The sequence below is a fragment of the Cupressus sempervirens genome, chromosome 8, assembly GCF_028749045.1.
Source record: "Cupressus sempervirens isolate cs-2001-9-10 chromosome 8, ASM2874904v1, whole genome shotgun sequence".
NCBI lineage: Eukaryota > Viridiplantae > Streptophyta > Pinopsida > Cupressales > Cupressaceae > Cupressus > Cupressus sempervirens.
This window is the reverse complement of record NC_143125.1, coordinates 191,742,525-191,764,358: the sequence shown is the minus strand read 5'-3', so window position 1 is coordinate 191,764,358 and position 21,834 is coordinate 191,742,525. Positions and strand designations below refer to the sequence as shown.

At 37.1% G+C, this 21,834-nt stretch overlaps 1 protein-coding gene across 1 annotated transcript in view; it reads right to left on the bottom strand.

Moving 5' to 3' along the window:
- Window positions 1-21,834, bottom strand: part of EMB3126 (Ribosomal protein L1p/L10e family) — a 52,564-nt gene that overhangs the window by 11,524 nt on the left and 19,206 nt on the right. Inside the window, exons 4-5 of the mRNA XM_089797198.1 lie at window positions 18,579-18,706; window positions 16,713-16,796 (exon numbers count right to left, since the gene is read on the bottom strand). Of these exons, the coding sequence (XP_089653324.1) occupies window positions 16,713-16,796; window positions 18,579-18,706 (212 nt within the window). The remainder of the gene's footprint in view (window positions 1-16,712; window positions 16,797-18,578; window positions 18,707-21,834) is intronic.

The following is a 21,834-nucleotide window of genomic DNA, read 5'->3' as shown; positions in this document are numbered from 1 at the left end:
AGTGCCTCCATATGGTTCATATCATACCCAAGATGTATACCAATGTATTAGAAGTGGCAAAGGTCTCAAATCAGATCATGGCTTCAGCTTTCAGATTGAAAAAAACTCATAGCTTTAAAACAATCAGCAGAACCTTTGTCCATCTTATTATTACTGATTTTTCTGTCTTATTATTACTGATAATAACATTTACACCTATTATCTATGCCCAAGCAACCCCTAGCTACCAAAAACACACAGTAGTGTGACTTGTATTTAGAAAGACAAATATTTACTAGATTTTTAGTAATGACTGCTAAGTATGTAATGTCCACTTTTTGGCTAAGTTAGGAAAGCCGAGACAGTTGCTTCAACTTCCTTTTCGACTATGTCAACTGAATACAATTTAAGCAAGTAATGGAAGATAAACCAAGGTTAACAGCAATTTCCGATATAATTAATAAAAATATGTGCAAGTGATATAGATATCAATTTATTAATAGAAGTGTTTGATATGCTGATATGAGATATGCTATGTAGATGATGTTCACTTATAGTGATAGTACGATTATGCTATATCTGATATACAGTAAGAGTATGCAATCGATAATTATCGTTTTCAGCAATGGCCACAATATTTGGTAAGCCAAAGTATGTATGCAACAACTGTTGAGAGGATGTTGCCTATGGTAATGTAATTACTATATCTGATCATACTTTATAGCATATGCAATGAGTCTGATATGTTGCTTATAGCAACAATATTTCTATTTCAGATATGGAATTAATTACTTGCAATTTCTGATTATGGAAATTGCTTTAGCAGCAATATAGTTGCTGGGTCAAATATGGATGATTCTCGCAACATTAATCTGATACTATTTCTGATATGTCTATGACTATTACTTGCAATCAATGTGGATGTTATGTCTGATATACTCTCCTTAGTTTCTGCAATTCTTAGATGCCATCTCTATTTTGCCAATATATGCCTGCGCCAAAATGCCAATGGCAAATTCACTCTAAACAGAGCAGATCTGTTTAGGGATTTAGAATAAAAATAGAGTAATAAATGATACCAAATGGAGTGTTGTCCATAGATTTGGCATTGTGTAGCCGACTTGGGTATGTCGTCAGAGATTTTGTATTTTGTAGCCGACGTCGTCGGTAAGTAGTTTGTAGCGGACATATTGTGGCCGACGGACTCCTTTAGGAAGGTTCCTCGGATAGTATTTATACCCCCTCCAGGAGATCGCTGTAATCATCAATAATCATAAGCATAATGTAATGTTCTGGCATATGCGAATAATAAACGGAGTTCTGCTGTTCGTGTTTCCATTATCTGTTTGCATTAATCTAATTTAACCGTACAGTAAATATTTGGTGCCGTTGCCCAATGGACCTCGAAAGGCAAGAGAATGAAGAGTAATGCCGAATCAGCTGAACAAGAATAAGAACAAGCTGAAGGACAAAGATGAAATTTGCATGGCTCAGGGAAATTTAATTCTGGCACAAGCCGAGCGTCAAAGGAGATTTCAGAAGATTGCCGACGGACACCGAAGTGCTGAGGAATTGTTGGAGGAGACTCGCCAACGGGTGGAATTGGTGGAAAAAGTAAGAAAGGAATTTTTAACTCGTATTCGTCGAGTGAAAAGAATCCAGACGCAAGGGGATCGACTCGCACGGCTCTGAGTGCCGAGGGAGCACTAGCGTGGAGTGAACTCTTCGTCGGGGATACACTTCCGCAAGGGACAACTTCAAAAGATCCTTCTTCACCAAGGTTCATAGCTATTGAGACCACCAGTGTGGGAGAGCAGACTCCCAGTGTGGGAGTGCAGATCGCCGGTGTGGGAGTGCAGATCGCCGATGCAGAAGTGCAGATCGCCGGTGTGGGAGTGCAGATCGCCGGTGCAGAAGTGCAGATCACCGGTGTGGGAGTGCACACCACCAGTGTGGGAGTACAAAGCCATGGTGTGGGAGTGAATAGCGCCAGTGTTGTAGGACCGAGCAACGCCTATTTACAAAATCCAGTTGTGATGGCGGGACCCAAAGAAAAGCTGCAGAAGTTTGATGCCAATGGTAAGGCCGATCCCATTTGACATTGTAAAACATGTGAAACTATTTGGAGGGCAAATGGCATAACAAATGCAAACGAATGGGTGAGGCAACTTTCAGCAACCCTACGAGGTGTAGCAATTGATTGGTTTACTGATACAGATCCACAAAAGCTAAACAGTTGGGATAATATTAAAAAGGAGTTTCTAACAGAATTTCAATTGTTGCGTGATGATAACGAAATTGTAGCAGAGATATTCAATACTAAGCAGGGGAAGAATGAAACTGACCACGTCTACGCTAGGAAATTAAAAGATATGATAAGTAAAATGGAAAATAAGTCGGCGGACAGACTGCAGAAAAGATAGTTCGTGGAAGGCCTACGCCCGAAGTTGCAGAACAAGATGAAAATTGTGCCGCCATCGTCATACACAGAAGCATATAACAGAGCAATGAACTTGGAAAGTGAGCAAAAAACAAAAAAAAAAAAGAATAGTTCCTCTGACTCAGATGACGACGCGTCCTCAAGAGAGGATAGCAATGATGATGAGAACAGTAGCAAGAAGGTCAGCGCTCTACAAAAGGACATGATCCGTATGATGAAGGAATTTAAAAACATGCAAAAGGAAACAAAGGCAAGCGAGTTGTGGTGCATGGAATGTAAGACTGAAGGTCATACTAAAGGGTCCTGTCCAAAGAACCAGTTCTGCGAGATTTGCCAGATCATGGGACATTCCTTAAAAGAATGCCCCTTCAATATGAAAACCAGAGGACATCAGCAAGTGCTCCTGACACAAGCAGCTTCCACGTCAGGAGGGAACAGAAATGCAAACATTGATGGTGCCACTTCGGGTGGGTACAGGAATAATAGTAGAGGGCAAAACAACAACAACAATGCAAACAATAACAATAATAATGGCAGCCGAAGACAAATCCAGTATGATGCAAATGGATGGCCGATCGTTCAATGCCGAGCATGTAATTTGTGAGGTCCTTTTGCGCAGGATTGTACAACAGCAAACACACTGAAATTATTATGAGATGGTGTGGACCCAGCGACCATAAAGATGCTAAGTGTCCAAAATCCAGAGTAAACTTGATCATTGTCGGGACAAATGAAGAAGAGGTTCTAGCAATTACATGGAGACAAGCAAAAGAGTACCTGGACCCAACGGAAGAAAAGAGAAAATTTAGGGAAGTGCGGGCGGAGATAGAAAAGGCATCGCAAGCAGAGACATCTCAGTTGAAGGACACCACCGGCACCTCAACAAGGAACTGCGCTAAGCAAAACATAATAAGGCAGGTGATGCAAATGGAAGTCCCGATCAAATTAAGTGACCTTCTCACAATGCCCTAGTTACAGACGGCTATTCTAAATTCTACACCGTTTCTAAAGGCAAGGGAGGAAACCGGAAGGGATAGTAGTGGACTGACGGCAACAGACCCAATGCTTCTGGCACTCTCAACGGGAAGGCATCCGACGGTCGTCAAGATGGGGATCCTCAGACAGGTTCTGACAAACACAATTGTCGACGGAGGGTCTAGTGTGAATGTGTTACCGGAGGATACCTGGAAGAAGTTGGGAAAACCAACGTTGTGGCCAACTACATTCCAGTTGCTCATGGCAGACCAGCACGGGATCAAACCATTGGAAACCTTGAAGGCGCAACCAGTAACTATTGGAACGCAACCATTTTTATTTGACTTTGTGGACATTCCATTGAAAAGAAAAGGATATGATGCTATTCTAGGATGGAATTGGTTAGTGCAAGCAAAACATGACTGGAAACGAAATACCCTATCAATGGAGCACGGAGGCAAAAGATTCATAATTGACCTGCACACACAAATGGTAGGTGAGGAGGCAGCATCGTCAGATTCAGAAGGTGAAGGCAGAAGTGATGACGAAGGAAAGAGAATGGAACCGGACAAAGGAGTATTGAGACTAGGAGGATCGAATGACGATGACCTAGACTTGGTGAATGGCCTTTTCCATTGGCAGATAGAAGACTACGAACTGTTTCCGAGCTGTAATATGTGAAAGGTCGACGAAGGTGAGAAAACAGAGGAAAATGAATGTCCGAAGGAATACAGAGAAGCGGAAAAAGGAAAGGTGGTTGTGGCTGCAGCTGAGGGGAAGAAATACAATCCGAACCCAAAATAAATAAAGATCCCACCGTCCGGTACATGGTGAACGGACTGCACAAAAAGAATGCATCGCACCATAAAATTAGTTGAAGGGTGCCAACAGCAAGGAAATACTCTAGGTGAGCCACAATCACAAGCACAATGGGCAACGGAGGTGACACAAAACAGACGCAAAGCGTGGCGTGATAAGCACCTCGAACTGAACAGGTTTCAGCCGAGGTAGTTGGTACTAAGTATGACGGACAGAATGAAATTAAACCAGGAAAGTTTAAGGACAGATGGGTCGGACCATACCAAATCCGGGAGGTAGGCGACAATGGAGCAATAAAATTGTGGACCTTGGACGAGCAAGAAGTGCTCAGGCAGTCAATGGGTCGAAGCTAAAATTGTACCATGCACGAAAGAGTTCGTCGTCGTCACAGCAATGCCAAGCCCGACCGTCTCCCTTGTCGTCGCAGGTTGGTGATAACGAGAGGGAAAATTGAGCAGTTGAAAAAAAAAAATTATTTAAAAAAGTGTCGAAACCTGTCCGCGAATTCACTCCGCAAAATGCTGCTCCGTGGGCAGGATGTCCGTGTGCAGTGATTGCCGTTGGCCCGTGGATAGCTTCCCCGCAAGCTACCTTAGCCTCCGCAGATGCCTTTGTTTCCCGCGGGCGTTTGGTGTCCCCGCAAACTTTATTCTCTCCCTCGACTGTGTTTCCCGCGGACTCCTTTTGCTTTCCGCATGTGTTCGTGTTCCCGCGGAAGCTTCTCATTTCCCACGGACTTCTGTTCTTCCACATGTGTTAGTGCATCTGTGGAGTTTGTTTGCATCTTTTGCAGACTGCCTTGCTTGCCTGCAGGCGCCTATTGTTTTTCCACGGACAAGTGGCTGTTGGCAGTGTGAGTTTTGTCTCCATGTATAGTCTTTTTTCCACGGATGCTCTTATTCTCCCCATGGCTTAGACCTCTTCTTTCCGTGTGCACCATTTCCTCTTGTTCGCAGTGGCATCTTCTTTTCCGCAGTGGCATTCTATTCTACCATGGTGGCTGCCTTTATCTCCTACGGACGGGATGCCTCCTATTATCTGCATCAGCGACGGCTTCACTTCTTCAACCTCGGTGGAGTATTATCCATCCGCGGGTTGTTTTTCTGTAGGGTTACACTTTATGCTTCTACAATGGTGTGTTGAGTTCGGCGGTCAATGTTTAAATCTCGTGGAATAAGCTTTCAATCTCCCACGGATAGATCTTCAAGCAACAGGAAGGGAGCCATTCCATACGGTTAGGAACTTGAGAGGGAGAAGAAGATTGCAGTACACCGGTAGACGCAGAAGAAGGGTGATAGGAGGTTTTCTAATTTATTTTATTTTATTTTTTTAAATGACAAATTGAAGTAGTTCGTAATGAGTAATGGATGATGCCAAAGGAAAGGGAAAACATCAGCGATTGCCAGAAAGAGTGTGGGATTAGAAGAAATCTCAAAAATAATGTGTTCCATGCATTTTTGTGTGGGTTTTGGAGTGCTAATTTGGTCTTGGCAGTGAGGGGCGTTGCCCCTCGACCCCGCCCTGTATCGCGACAGGGAGCGTGCCTGGGGCGCTGCCCCAAGACCTCGCGGGGGCGCTGCCCCTTGACCCCTAGCCGTTGGGGATAATCAGTCATGGGAAGTCTGACCAATTGATGAAGAGGCTGCTGCAAGCATGGAGTGTCTGTGTACTAGAGGCACTTGGAGTAGGTGTTGGACATGAGGCTGTCCTGGTGGATGCATAGAGAGCTGAGGAGGAGCTGATCATCCAATCGGAGGCAGTACAACGACACTTGGCTCAGGGTACCCAGGAGTTGGAAATAGAGAAAGCAGCACAGGTGGCTATCAAGGTCAACTTGATTAAGGAGACAGTATTGTCTTAGCAGAGGCTACAAATGCAGCATGGGTTGGAGACCAGTTTGGTGTTGGCTTGGATGAATGCGATACCGGTGTTGCAGAAACAAATCTATCTTGTTAGTCAGTTAATGTATTCTGTTTTGTTAATTTGTCTAAGATATTTTGTAATTGTCGTCCGGAGATGACTTTCTCTTTTGGGGGGGATGATGTTGTCCGTAGATTTTGCATTGTGTAGCCGACTTGGGTATGTCCTCAGAAATTTTGTATTTTGTAGCCGACATCGTCGGTAAGTAGTTTGTAGCGGACATATTGTGGCCGATGGATTGCTTCGGGAAGGTTCCTCGGATAGTATTTATACCCCCTCCGAGAGATCGCTGTAATCATCAATAATCATAAGCATAATGTAATGTTCTGGCATATGCGAATAATATACGGAGTTCTGCTGTTCATGTTTCCATTATCTATATGCATTAATCTAATTTACCCGTACGGTAAACATGGAGTGGGAATGTTACTATTTTTATATCACCCAAACTGAAAGGTTGGCATCCTTGGCAATGAGGAGACACTTATTTTCATTATCAAATCCCTCAATAATTACTAATCATATGTTAACTGTTGTATATGAATCAGTTTGTTATATGATCGCACCACATTATCATCTATTGGATTTATATTCTCATTGTACCTCTTCATTATGCAATGTTCATTATCATGCCATATAGGAAGTTGGTTAGTATTCATTTAATAGTGATTATCGATTATGCTTGTTTTCTTATTGATAATTATTCTTCTTTATGAGTTTTAACCAAACCTTGATCCTGATCGATATTGCTACTGATCACATTGATTATCACTGTCCTTGTATTTGGTTAAGATCAATATGTTATGATAACCAATCCTTAGTCTTGATCAGCTGCCACTTATTGATATCTATCACTGGGCCGACAGCACATGCTGCTGATATTCCTCTCAAATACTGCTTCTTGGTTTGGTCTCTATTCAGTATACTCAATTATGTTCATCCTTGATCAATGATGCTAGCTTCCAATGTTAATCATACTACTGATTCTCTATATTGCTCGTCAATAACTTCTTTGATCCTTCAAATGCTAACAAAGTATTTGACATCTCCTGATTGATATCACGTTCTTCCATTGCACATGCCGCAGACTATACTGGTGCTGTGATACTTTGTCGCTATGACAACCATATGAATGGACTCTAATATAATCAGTCTTCAAAACTTCACCGACATTGAGGTTTTGATAATTTGCAATTTAAGTCAAGTTGATTCGCAAAGACTACAAAATCATTACCGAAGCACACATCATAGGGTCTTCTATGGTATTGGTTATCTTTATTACTGCAGACGAGCGTCACAAGAATAAGATATGTGGAAGCAATCTAATGCTTTCCTGATAGCAAAATGACTCAACTCTGAGTTGCATTGTTGCTGGAGAATTACATGATGCTGAAAATCGATCTATTCATAAACAATGTTCATTGCAAATCTGTAAAAACTGAGTGCCCAAATCTGTAAGTTGGTCTGTAGTTGCATTGGGAGTTCTCCTAACTAATATTTCTAACAACAGTGTACAAGACTTGGAATTGTAGAAGCCCAGAGGAAGCCAAGTTTAAGAAATCCCACTCATGAGGTCCTACAGTATTGCTACAGGCCAGGCAAGTTTTCTACATCAGTGGCAAACCATGTATGCAGGTCCAAGAAGGCATTGGAATTAATTGTCGTCTGCCACGTCAGCACACAAGAACCAAGAGAGTACATCAAACAACATTTGTGCAATTGCCTGTCAGAAGAATAGGTCTGAGTCTATGTGCCTTCATGTGTAATATAATCAAACTTTCCAATCAGAACCAAATAGAATGAAGACGTCACATTAAGGAGACTTTTATCGGGAGATGCTTAATTTGGAAGGTGCTTATACGTATTTGTTGTTCATAATCTTTTATGTAATATACTCTATGTTTTTCATATATCATGGCATAAGTAGTATTTAACACATGTTGGCAATGAAGTAAGATGTGGCAATTTTGTTGGCTGGCTATTAACATCTGGCATCATCTATCAAAATGTGATTTGTCTTGAAGCATAGACTATGAGATGGAGGTGTGTAACATATAGATTACTAGGTTGCTACTTTTGGACAAAGGGAAGACTGTTTTAGACTCTCTTCATTCCCTGTGCTGACTCCTGAGGTTTCCATCTTTATAATGTGAAGCATATCATTGATTCAACAAAATGTACAGAATCATTGTTGTCAGACAGCGTTATTTACAAAAATGAAGTATTCAATTTGAGCCTGTGTTATAGTGTAAATTACAGAACATCGTGTTTATTTTATTTAATAATCGCAATATATACATGGAAGGTGAAAATTCGTGCAATGAATATGCTTGCAATATATCTATCGGGCTCAAGTATTGAAACAGTGACACATCTGATATGGTTTAGTATTGACAAACCAATATCTGTTATTATAAACATATATTAAATCCATAAGATTAGTGTTAATATGATTACTCATTCTATTGAAGTTGCGATGCTCCTCATTCTATTGAAGTTGCGATGCTCCTGAAAGGAGAGTATATTGTTTAGAAACAAGCCATGATGGTTGGATAGCAGGTGCAGTTAAGATTGGTTGTCAATCTCTTTGAGCAAGAAATCCCACAAATTTTTCCTATTTGTAAGAAGGGTCCCATTTCCTCTTTATGAATATTAATAGTTGGTCTTGTGGTTACTGAAATGGTCGTGTCACAGTTACCAGGTATTTGTAGTGCAGTTTGGACAGTTAAAAAGAGTGTAAATGACGAGTTTGATGCATAAATTGTTGTCTCCTTTGCCGATGCCACTGTGGTGTTGTCTATGGATGAAACAGTTGAGGAAGTCAGTGACAGTGGATTTCTTGATATAACTCCTTCCCCGGTTGTATCTTGTGTAGCAGAAGATTTGAATTTTTGGATTATGTGCATACTTTGCTTGCTAAAGTGATTGTAGAAAGAAAGCTAGACAAATACATTTTGGATGGAAAGCTTCAATAGGCTCTGGAAATTGCACTTGAATTCAGAAGGCTCAATAAGTTAGAAGAAGCAATCATAAAAAGTGATAATGCTTTTGGAATGACTTTTTGTTGCATAAGTGTTTCTCAAGCATTTGTTAGTAGAAGAGAGTATCAGTGTGAGGAAAAGAAGAACGGTGCATTAGGAATGCTGCCAAGGCATTTGTGCAAGTGATGGTAGCATTTAGGATTATAAACCAAAGTTGGAACAATAGGGATCTCTCAATGAGAGGGAGCGGACTGCAAGGGGATTCTGTTCTAATCTTAGGATGGTCATATTCTTGTCTGATCTAGGGCTCAATCTTATGAAAGTAGCTCTAAGGTGATGTTGAATCTAGCACTTTCAGCCATATGTAGATCATGCCAAATGATGAGAGTCTCTTGGGGCAAGTTATCTTCCATGATTGGGACCATGTGAGCAAGGTATGCTTTTGTGATAGAGGAAGCAGCTAGAGGATCTGCTTCAGTTGACTTTCGAGGATCTTGGTCATATTTATTCAGAGGGAGTAGACCGTGTCGAGATGGTTTCTCTAGTGTCCACAAAACTGTAGTAGTCACAGGACTATGATACATAAGATGGAGTTTCATGTGTGATGCGAACTCCAATATTGTATTTCATGATAAGTCAAAGCATATGGAGATCAAATATAACTATATTAGAGATATGGTTCAAAGGAATGCTATTCAATTGAGATGCATTAGCATTGATGATCAAATGGCTGATATTCTCACAAGCCCCTTGCCAGAGTAAAGTTCATGAATTTTCAAGACAAGCTTGGAATCGTGGAGAACCCTTGTTGAAAGGGAGTCTCAGCATCATTGTTTTCTACTGATGTACTATAATGCATTCTTCTCTATGAGAGAGAAGTTTGAGGTGCAAACCCTTGTTGATGCACTCTTCTATGTGAGGGTGAAGTTTGAAATGCAAGCCCTTGTTAATGCATTCTTCTTTGTGAGGGAGCAATCTGGGATGCAAGCCCTTGTTAATGCATTCATCTATGTAAGAGAGAAGTTTGAGGTGCAAGCCCTTGTTAATGAAATCTTCTCTATAAGAGATTTGTTTGAGGTGAAATCCCTTGTTCCACCATCTGCAATTAGTCATGGTAGATCCACCCTCTAGGAGTAGCCATGGTGAATGTCATGTGAGAGACTCCATGACTTAGCACTCATGTTTATTCACCCTTTCGGAGAGCCATGGCAAACGTCATGATGAGATGACGATATCATGTTGAGTGATGTCGTGATGGACACTTGTGCTCATTTGCATTTTCCGCACATCGGAGTAGCCATGATGGATCCACCCTCTAGGAGTAGCCATGGTGAATGTCATGATGAGATGACAACATCACGTTGAGTGATTCCATAATGAGCACTTGTATTCATTTGCATTTCTATTTGTGGTAGTAGCCATGATGGACACGGCCTTTAGGAGTAGCCATGGTGCATATCACTACATTACTCAGATATCGAGAAGGATTCGTAATTAGCTGAATAGTTTTTATTTTACCTATGGTTGGATTCCTTCAAGCCAACATAGATATCATAAAAGTTGAGATAATATAATTATAATAAGATAATTTTTATATTGACTATTGAATTATTGTGATAATTATATTATAGATAATATAATTATATTTGTACTTTAGTTATGATAATTATATTATTGATAATAATATTATTGGAGTAATATAATTATATTAGTTATATAATTATTATGATTATATTGATAATATAATAATTATATTTATTGTGATAATATAATTATACATTTATTTATATTACATAATAAATTATATGAGACATTTGTACAATTAATGGGGACACATGTGAAAAGTGGTGACCCTTGGTGTAGGCGCGCCACCAATAGATATAAAGGAAGATGAATCTTCCTCTCTTGGTAATGGAAAAAACACACACAATCAGAAAAACAACAAATGCCCTATTAAAAAGTTTAACTGAGTATTTGACTATGTACTAAGCAATATAAATACAAACAACAAAATCAATTTTCTACATTTCATGGGTTAAACTCTATTTTATTTTCTGTCTATGCCATGAAAATGCCTTTAATTTAAAATTTAAAAAACTGTCTCTTTTTCTACATTTTTTTATGATTTTTTTGAAAACTAGATCTTTTCTCGGGTTTTTTCGGAAAAACTTATACTTTTGGTTTGACAATTTTTTCTCCAAATGATTTTTTCTGCTACCTTTTGTATGGTTTTGTTAGTTTAGGCTTTAATTGATAATGAGCATATATGGGGAGTGTCCCCAAATACCTTCGACATATTCCCCAGCATTAATCCTAGAGTCAGAATGTTATTTCCACCATTTCTTTCATACAGGATTTCAGCCTTTGCCATTTGAATATTATGTTTTCAAGAAAAGTGAATGCCTTTATATTGACATTCAAGCACCGACAAAGTTTTTCCAAACATTCTTGGCTTACAAGAACCATAAAAAATAGCTAAGTTGCAGGGTTGCTGGAAACAGGTTCCACGCCCATTCTAGAACCGTACACCTAGAAATGCCCAAGCGTCCTGAAGTTGTACACCCTAGGTTCCCTGAAGGTGCACTGTCCTACACGCATTCTGGGAGTTTGCACCCAAGAATGCCCAAGGAACACCTCGGATGCCTAATTAAATAGTAAATAATAATCAAAAACTGACAACAAAATAAAGTGCGCTGGGGTGTGCCCTAGTTGATCTAATGTTTGATAACAACCTACATGCATTCCGGGAGTTTGCACCCAAAAATGCCCAAGGAACACCTCAGATGCCTAACTAAATAATAATAATAAACTGACAACAAAATAAGAGGGCCCCGGGGTGTGCCCTAGTTGATCTAATGTTTAGTAACAATGCCGCTACAAATTTGAATCTCTGACATGCACATGTGCTTAACGAAATCATAAATCTGCAATAATATAAAGCTGAGGGACATGTTGAAAAAAGAATTCCATAGGCAAAACTAAATAAACCAATTTATTTGTGATAAATCATGGTCTGATTGTGATTTTTTAATAGATCGCAATTTAATCCTCAATAAATTGGGAATAATCACTCCTTGAAAATGCGTCTGACATTCTTTCCTAGAGTTGGAATCCAATTTGGTTTAGACTGTCATCTTTCTGGTTCATGCTCAATCATGAGTAAATGCGTACTTTTAATATGATGTTAAGACTTCGAGAAACTTACAGTTGATAGTTATTACTAATAAATCAAATTACAAACTATAAATTGCTAACAGACTAAGAATATCAGCATAACTAATTGATCAAAAATTCACATAAGATAGAGATGAAGAACGAATGCATATCATTTCTATGATATTAGAGCAGTGAACTACATATGACCAAGTCAAGTAAGTTATGCTGAAAAACTTGGGGCCATTCATAACCATAGATAAATAAAATTTTAAAAATTTCAAATATATTTTGTGATAAGACCACCTTTTGAGTTTGCAAGTGAATCTGCTAAGGTTTATCAGATTTATCTGGCAATTTAGATAGTAAGTATACCTCCTTTATTTGTCCTTATATAAATATGATATCTCTGCTATTATCATATAGTTTGAGCAGAACATACATATATTGCTGATACTATTGCAGAAGATGCTGTGCTTTTATCACCAATAAGGATAGCAAATATTACTAAAGCTGTGTTAGAGGTCGCTGTGCCTTTTCTCACCGAAGAAGACTGTGCATATTGTGTTCGCAGATTTTACACGTCAACAAGTTAAGGGCCCACTATGCTTCTGCTCCACTGGATATGACATGTCTGACTAGTATATTCTCGACCAATGATGAAGCCGGTGATCTGTAAAAGACAGAAGACGTTTATATGTTAAGTGTACGGTATTCTTTCTTTTCGATCTGCAGGATGAGTCGAATCAAATATAAGTTAGAAGGAGAAGTCACGTCTGATGGGAGTGACTCCACCATGGAGTCACGTCTCGTCCGGCACGTGACTCCTAATAGTAGTTAATACCGTGATTTACTTTAGTTGATCAAGCTCAGACTTGATTAAACAGTCAAACTCATATTTCTTTAGTTAATCAAAATCAGACTTCTTTAGTCAATCGGTAATGACAGTCACTATTAAATATTTATATTTCTGAGTAGTAAATGAAAGTTAGCATTATTAAATTGAATATATATATATATATAATTTGATTTATCACACATCAATAATAACAATATTAAAAATTATAGTTATATCACTTATACATATATCTATAAATTTTCAATAACACTTTATCCGACTGAACTAAACATTAACACTCCCTCTTAGTTTAGAAGGATAACAATTTGATAAATATTACACCATTAGTAATATTAAGAATGGCACACTTTTAAGGATATCTTTGATCAGAAAATATCCACCATTTGGATATCACATTAGATATCATGAGTATTGGCCTACCAGAATATCAACACATAATATTCACCAAATACTCTGAGTATTTGTTAATTCTGTAACATTGAAATCATACTGGTCTGATGGAACAGATCATACAGATCTGATTATGCATAAGATGCCATTGTAAAGAAAGGCCTATAAATATAATTGTTTAGTTCTCAAGTATGATCGGCATCTCCCTTGAGGTAATCTTGTTTTAGTTTAACCTTGAACAAAACTAGTTAGTTTAATTACTAATTAATGTATTCCCTAATAGGTGCCGATTTTGAGAGAACAATTCTGGCCGACCTAGAGAGGGACCTGTCCATTCTAGGGACATGCCCCTTGGGTGCCATATTTATGAAGCTTATGTTTGTGGATAAAGGAAACACAACAAATCCAAGTCTGCTCCTTTAGCATACATTACCTCACATGAATTATAGCAGGATATACGTATTATTGCAGAACTACTATCTCAGAAAGAAGGACCAATATTCAATCTGAAATTGATCAAGACAATCTCCAGCACTTAGAAGGTATTATATCAGTTTGAATTAGTTGCAGAATTTGCAGAATATTTACAGTATTGACCTATCAGAATATCAACACATGATATTCATCAAGTACTCAATAAGGTAATGGCCTACACAATATCAACGCATGGTATTCACCAAATACCTATCATATATCTATACAAACAACTCATAGACTGTCAAGTGAATGACATCTATTACTTAGTTGTAGATTTACAAGAAAAAATTTATCATTGATATGTTTCAACATTTACATAAAAATGAATATCATGATTAAGTATTGTAAGATCATCACCTTCCAATAAATTCTGCAAAAACAAGTGATAATCATTTGGAATTCGCCACGTCCTCATTATGTACACAAATTCAAATAGTTATAAGTTACAACATAAAATTTATAAATAATAAAGTACAATAATCAATTATTCTGACACTATCTCAAAAATTGTAACCATGCCAAGTTCACTTTGAAAGTTTTACGCATTTATTTTGCGATAATTTAGAGAACTCCCTCTTAATCCAATATTTCATATGTATTATGGATATTTTGAAGTTCTTCAAAATGGACATCTCTCCGAATCTATATCAGATTCCCTGACTTTGGCAAAGGAAGCTTGATGTTTCAATCTATCAGGACATTTTGCTGCTGAGTGACCATAGTTGTCGCATCTAAAGCATTGCATTTTAGAGTAGTCTATATGTTTCCTTTTCCCTATGAATTTCTTCCTTTTATCAACTTGAGTTGTGAGAATCTGAATATCACCTCCAATATAAGTATCACCAATTCCTCGAGATATTAACATACACTCCTCTTGTATGCAGTCAGTTTTAAGTCGATCAAGTTTAAAAAGCTTGGGTCGAGAACATACTCCTCTAAAAGTTTCCCATGATGGTGGCAGTCCTTTTAGTGCTATCGTGGTTAATTCTTTTCCATCATAGATGTGACTGATCATAGAGAGTTGGTTCCTTACTTCTATTATTCTCATGAAATATGAAGAGATGGACTCTCCTTTATTCATCTTAATGTTGGAGAGTTTGTCTTTTAGTATGAGAAGTCTGCTGGTATAGTTTATCTCATACATTTCTTCAAGTGCTTTGAACATTTCATGTGTGATGTCTAGTTTTGTAATGATGGGAAGTAGATGATCCTTAACACAGTCCACTTGTAATTTCATAGCCTTAGTATTGGCTTTTTCCCATCTACTCAATTCATCACCCCCCTTGGGTGGTTGGTCTGATTTTTCAATAAACAGTTTTAGATCATGCTCTTTCAAGATTAACATTAATCACAATTTCCATGCTGCAAAATTTGAGTCACCTTCAAGTCAGTCCTCTAGTCCTATACCATTCACCATTTTGGCAGATGTAGGGTTTAAGAATATTTGAGCACATTTGGATAGATAAATCTAATAAGGATCGTCTCTTAGACCTGCTATGATACCATGTTAAGGTTTATCAGATTTATCTAGCAATTTAGATAGTAAGTATATCTCCTTTATTTGTTCTTATATAAATATGATATCTCTGCTATTATCATATAGTTTGAGCAGAACATATATATTGCTAATACTATTGCAAAAGACGTCATGCTTTTATCACCGATGAGGATAGAAAATATTACTAAAGTTGTGTTAGAGATCACTGTGCCTTTTCTCACCGAAGAAGATTGTGCATATTGTGTGTTCGCAGATTTTACAAGTCCACAAGTTAAGGGCCCACTATGCTTCCACTGCACTGGATGTGACGGGTCTGACTAGTATATTCTCAACCAATGATGAAGCCAGTGATCTATAAAAGACAGAAGACATTTATACGTTAAGCATTCAGTATTTGTTGTTTTCAATCTGCAGGATGAGTCAAATTAAATATAAGTTAGAAGAAGTCAGGTCCGGTGGGAGTGACTCCACCATGGAGTCATGTCCCATCAGGCACGTGACTGCTAATAGTACTTAATACTGTGATTTTCTTTAGTCGATCAAGCTCAGACTTGATTAGATAGTCAAACTCAGATTTCTTTAGTTAATCAAAATCAGACTTGTTTAGTCAATCGGTAACAGACAGTCAGTATTTAAATATTTACATTTCTGAGCAATAAATGTAAGTTAGCATTATTAAATTGAATATATATATATATATATATATATAATTTGAATTTATTGTACATCAATTATCACAATATTAAAAATTATAGTTATTTTCAATAACACTTTATCGGACAGAGCTAAATATGAACAGAATCCACGTGCCAAATAAGTTCAGATTTACATTTGTATGAGAAATACACAGGAGGAAAAACCATAGCTACTAAATGATGATGAAACATTGACCTAATCATAACCTTAGCAAGATGCAGTATGGTACCATATTTAGACAACACTTCAAGATAAAATTGCTCATATGTTCTACACTTACTTATTTGATTAATAGATAATTGAGTTTTGTTCTGATATCTATCCACCAGCAATTTTGAATAGTTTGAAAAAATCATTCTCATAATTTACCGACAGTAAACTGGTTGTGAAGGAAGTAAGACAGATTTGATCCTTCAAAAGGCATACAAAATTCAGGTAGATAATAGCTTTCTTGTTAAGCAAATATGAAGTAACTAATGAGTAAACAAGAATAAAAGACCACTGAAATGTCAAACCTTCAAATACCTGTGGAATATCTATGGTGACAGTTCCTGCTTTGGGATTTGGCATAAGTCCACGAGGGCCCAATAATTTCCCCAAAGGTGCAATCTGCAAACATTGGTACAAAAACATTTAACTTGGACAGCCAACATATAGACAGAAACAAGAAGGATGTAAAGCTAGATGCATCATAGCCCATCATATAAAGACAAGAAAGACATTTACCTTAATCCAAGATCTCATAAATATTCCATAAATGGATCTAAAACTTTGGTAGAATTCACAAACAATAAACTTCCAGCATAAAATAAGCAGCAAATACAAACATTGTCTCAGCATTTTTAACAGAAAGAACAAGAATTTGCATTGCTCTTTGCAGAATATGTGGATCAAAAGTAAGCTATTACACCATACAAGCTGAATATCAGCAAATTCACATAAACGGTGACTATACACACATAAACTAAACACGGTAATTTTGCAAAAGATTCTATATACTTATTCCATTTAACACCAATGCATCATAATTCCTGGCTACAGATCTCTGTTCTTGACATTCATAGAAGTCATCTTGTTGTCATGTTATCAGACTCGTCTATTTTGATATTTATTTATTTCTATAAAGTGCTGAAAAACTATTTACATTATCATGATATTGGAAAAGTCTAGTTGTTGAAAACCAAAAGCATATAAAAAAATGTTATTTTTAATTCTAATCTGGAACACAAATGAATTTCTGACCATCTCATTTGAGGATGTCAATTCATTGTAAAGGTTGCACAAAGACTCAAGCTCCCAAGATCACTTGCAAAACAAAAAATATAGCTACCACAAGAGAGTAGCAAGAATATATTGCTTGGTTATGGAAACAATAATACTACAATGATTAAATCAATTGACACATAAAGTACAAGCGAGATTTTCCTTATACAGACAAGGTGAGAGATATATGAACATAAGATTATGACATGTATCACAATAATCTGACGTAAGAAATAAAGATAAAAGTATCCTAAATTTACCCTAAGTAAACTTGACTAGTGTGAATAGAACCTAGGAGACACACCAGTTAATTAATATACTTTGTGCATACCAATAGCCTCCTTAAGCCAATAGTGGCATGTTGTGATGGTTAAGTTGTTGTGTTGTTATCCTTGCCATCAAGGTCCAAATCTCATGGGGATGAGGTCCCCCGTTTGTGGCCTCACTGGTTCATAGCTCCAAGTCAAAGCGTTTACCCCTCTTTAAAAAATAAAAAAAATAGCCCCCTTAAGTGCATCTTAGCTATGCTACCAAGCACTACTAGTGAAGCTCAGGTACATGTACGGATATTATTCCAGTTTGGGTACAGCCTTGCTTATTCCTAGGGTGCCACCTAGGCGCTCAGGTTCATGAAGGATCTACAATGAGCCCAAGTGGTACCCAGGGCATACTTGCAGCTTGCGATGCTAAAAGTGTTTTTTTACAACCAATAAAAACAATTTTTTAATCTATGCACTCCTCTTCTGTATTCATTCACCCTAAAGTGAGGGTATGTGGTGTTTGCAAGGCATTAGGCAATCACAAAACACCAAGAATAGAATTCTTTGTCTCACTTTAGGGATTTGAAGATTGCTTCAACTTTTTCCAAGGTGAGGGCAATGGGGGAGTAAGACCTACACAAAAAGGTTAAGAATCACTACCAACGAAGATTTTAGCCTTCAAACATAACTACATTTTTTAATATGCAATGAATTTTAGAAAAAAATTAAATTGCTTAATATATATTTTATTTTGACATAAGATTTTAGCATGTTGTTATTTTCACAAACTCAGCTCTATGAAACTCAATTATTGTGAATCAGAAAATTTAGCGTTGTATTAAAGCAGATAGAAACAAGAGTGCACAACCTTTGGCATCATGTCTGGGGAAGCAATTAATCTGTCGAACTCCATAAAGCCTCCCTTAATTTTTTCAATTAAATCTTCTCCTCCAACCACATCAGCTCCAGCATTTTCTGCTTCGAGAACTCTTTCTCCTGCAAAATACCAAACATATATATACAATTAAGTAGAAAAGAATGTATAGCCAAAATCATTTATTGAATGCTGTAATAGATATGTTTCATGGCTACATTTTAAGGTAGATTTAGTCCTTCCTATTAAAACTTTGCAAATAAGATTGAACTAACTTAACATACTCTGCTTCAGTAAATACAGGATCTATTTGTTTTGCTTCATAGCATATACCGAACTTTAGCAAATAAGATATAATCAATATCTCTAAATTTCTCAGTCAGCAAAGTGCAACTGCCTTGCAGAATATGATGCTTCAGTGATGCTTTAGTGCCTAGGGCTTGAAAATGAATAATTATAGACTTCTGTCTAGTTCATCCAACCAATATACTTATTAACATATAGAACAATAATGCTTGACTATAATGGAACATGCAGGCAAACTGTACACTATTAATAATCAGGACCACCTGTCCTTAGTGGCTTTGACAGATGAATCCTATAAACAAGCCACGTCCAAATTTATGCATCCAGCATTTTTGCTTTTTTGAATGACCCACGTTCAAAAATGATAAAATATGGGAATATTCTCAGGGTTATTCAATTAAGTTCACTCCCATAGAAATTTCACTAATTTAGGACAACCAACTCATCTTCACCGACCATGCCAAAGCATTAAAACACTAAATTAACATACAAGGCAATTAGCCGTCACTTTGTTGTATATTATTCTCAGAAAAATTGTGGTTTACACTTATGTAGTATATGAGGGAAATTTACAACTGTGGACAATCATCCATGTCATAATTGGCATGCATCAACCATCACACAGACAACTTACAAGTGTTAACCAAGTTAATCTATTATACAAAATTACAAATATCTCCACCAGATGATTTACAGGTAGGAACTACCAGGGGGGCTAACAAAAGCTACATAGAAACGGTACCCAAATCTCAAATCGTACATTATTCTCTAGAATAATGTACAGTTGTCCACTTTGTTAGAACAATTTATAGCCACATTCCTAAAGGCCAATGCGATAACTCCTATGAATCAACCACCACAGAGACATATTACAAATGTCAACCAGGCTAATTAATCATGTGTAATTCCACCAGATGAGTAGGCAGAAACTGCTTCAGCAACTACTACAGCCATATACAAATGGTATCCAAAACTCAGTATTATCATGTGACATTTTACAGAAATCAACCATCACATTTACAACATTCAAGCAATAATTGGAAAAAATTAAGATAATAATGACTATTATTCTGGGATAAGAAAAACAAGCATCAACTACCAAGGAGAAAGCTTGCAAGCACCCACATCGCACTCTACTATTTCAGCAAAATTAGAGGAGACAGCAGAATTCAGCATTTATCACTGTCAGCTGTCAACACTCCCACCACTATCATTATGAGAAATTGATGTCATACAACAGCATGTAACTCTATCTCTAGTGAAAACTAGTCCATGAGTCAAAAAAGAAATAAATGATCAACTTGCCTCATGCTAAGTCAATATGTACCTTGTATTGATACCAAACGAGCAACATTTAAGTAGCAGTCTGATTTATTACCAAAATATACAGCAAAACATTCAAATAAATCAGTTGCAACGATGAGATCCTAAAATCTGCTTTTATTTTGTTTGAATATTTGGTGTAAGGATTTCCTCAAGTGGATTATATATGCAGTTAATGGCTTCCCCTTCTAGTAAAGGACTATTCCGAACCATAACGCTTGTTCTGGGCCATTTTGAGACACATTTTGTTTGGCATCTCTATCAACTCATGGAACAAATTGACATTAGAATAGCTGAAGCCTGACAATGACTTTTCCAACAATTTAAACATTCAAAAACCAAAGACAATATTCAATATTGTAGATTTGAAGACCATGATGTGTTGGTTCTCTATCAAAAAACCAGAGTTCATTAATGCATCCAATCAACCGATATGCATGCCATTACTTGTTCTTCTTTTCACAGATCCTACCCTGGAGGGTCTGTAACCATTACCAGTATAATTTAAGTACATGTATTAGTCCTAGTACAGGTGCTTTCACGTTTGTTTCTTATCCCAGATACCAACTCTCGTTAAAAAGGAACACTAAAAGAACACTGTTGCTCTCAGTAGAAAAGTCATAATAAATACAAAATCAAACAAAGAAAAGTTATAAAAAAACACCTAAAAAACACTTCAATATTTATTAGCCAACCAAGCTGCTACTAATTCTACTGCATCTAGTTCTAATAGCAATTTCCTGTATGCGTGCTCCCAATGATGAGCAATATGATTATATGTTCATAACTTTGTGTAGTTCTTAAGCTTGACTATGACAATGGACTATTTTCTTCTTTTGAACAGATAACAAAATCTATGTCATCTGACATATAACATATGTCATGACTGATAATTTGAATCGTCAATTACCATGAGTGTTTTGTCATTTGTTTCTTTATTTTATACATATAGCAACGTATTATTATTAATTTTGTTTATTTTGTAAATTATTCGTAATCACATTTTTCACTAACCAACTCCAGCCATAATAGACTTGGAAGTTTCAAAAAGATGATTGATCCGCATACTTGAATGGTGTACCCATGCTGGCAAGTTAGGTTTGTGACCTTGTAGTAGTGATTTTAAGTGCAAAAAGGATTACAAAAAGCAACAACTGTAATTCATGTAGAAGCCTCTGGAAGCAATGAAGATGGAATGATTTTATAGATACTATTGTTAAATGAGTTGGATTAAGTTGCATGCATATTCACAAGTAGTCTCCAATTGACTATATTTAAATCAGTAGATCTGCACCATTATTCATTTTCCCTTATTTCCATTTCAAAAAAATCCATAAGGATCCAAACAATAAATTCACTTTATCAAACATCCAAGTTTCAATAAGATGCGAGCAGAAAACAATGACCAGTCTTTCCAATGACAAAGCCATCAGATGTAATAGGGTGATATTTTTTATATTGTCATAAGTGTTTTGCCCTTACGGAAGAGATGGTTTTTCCCATTTCAAACATTTAGCAGAGTAAAAGTAAAAGAATTGTCTTCTCATTTTTGAAGATATTTGACAATCTCAATGATAAATGTGCTCAATGCATAGTTTCAGTTGTAAATATATGTCTGAGA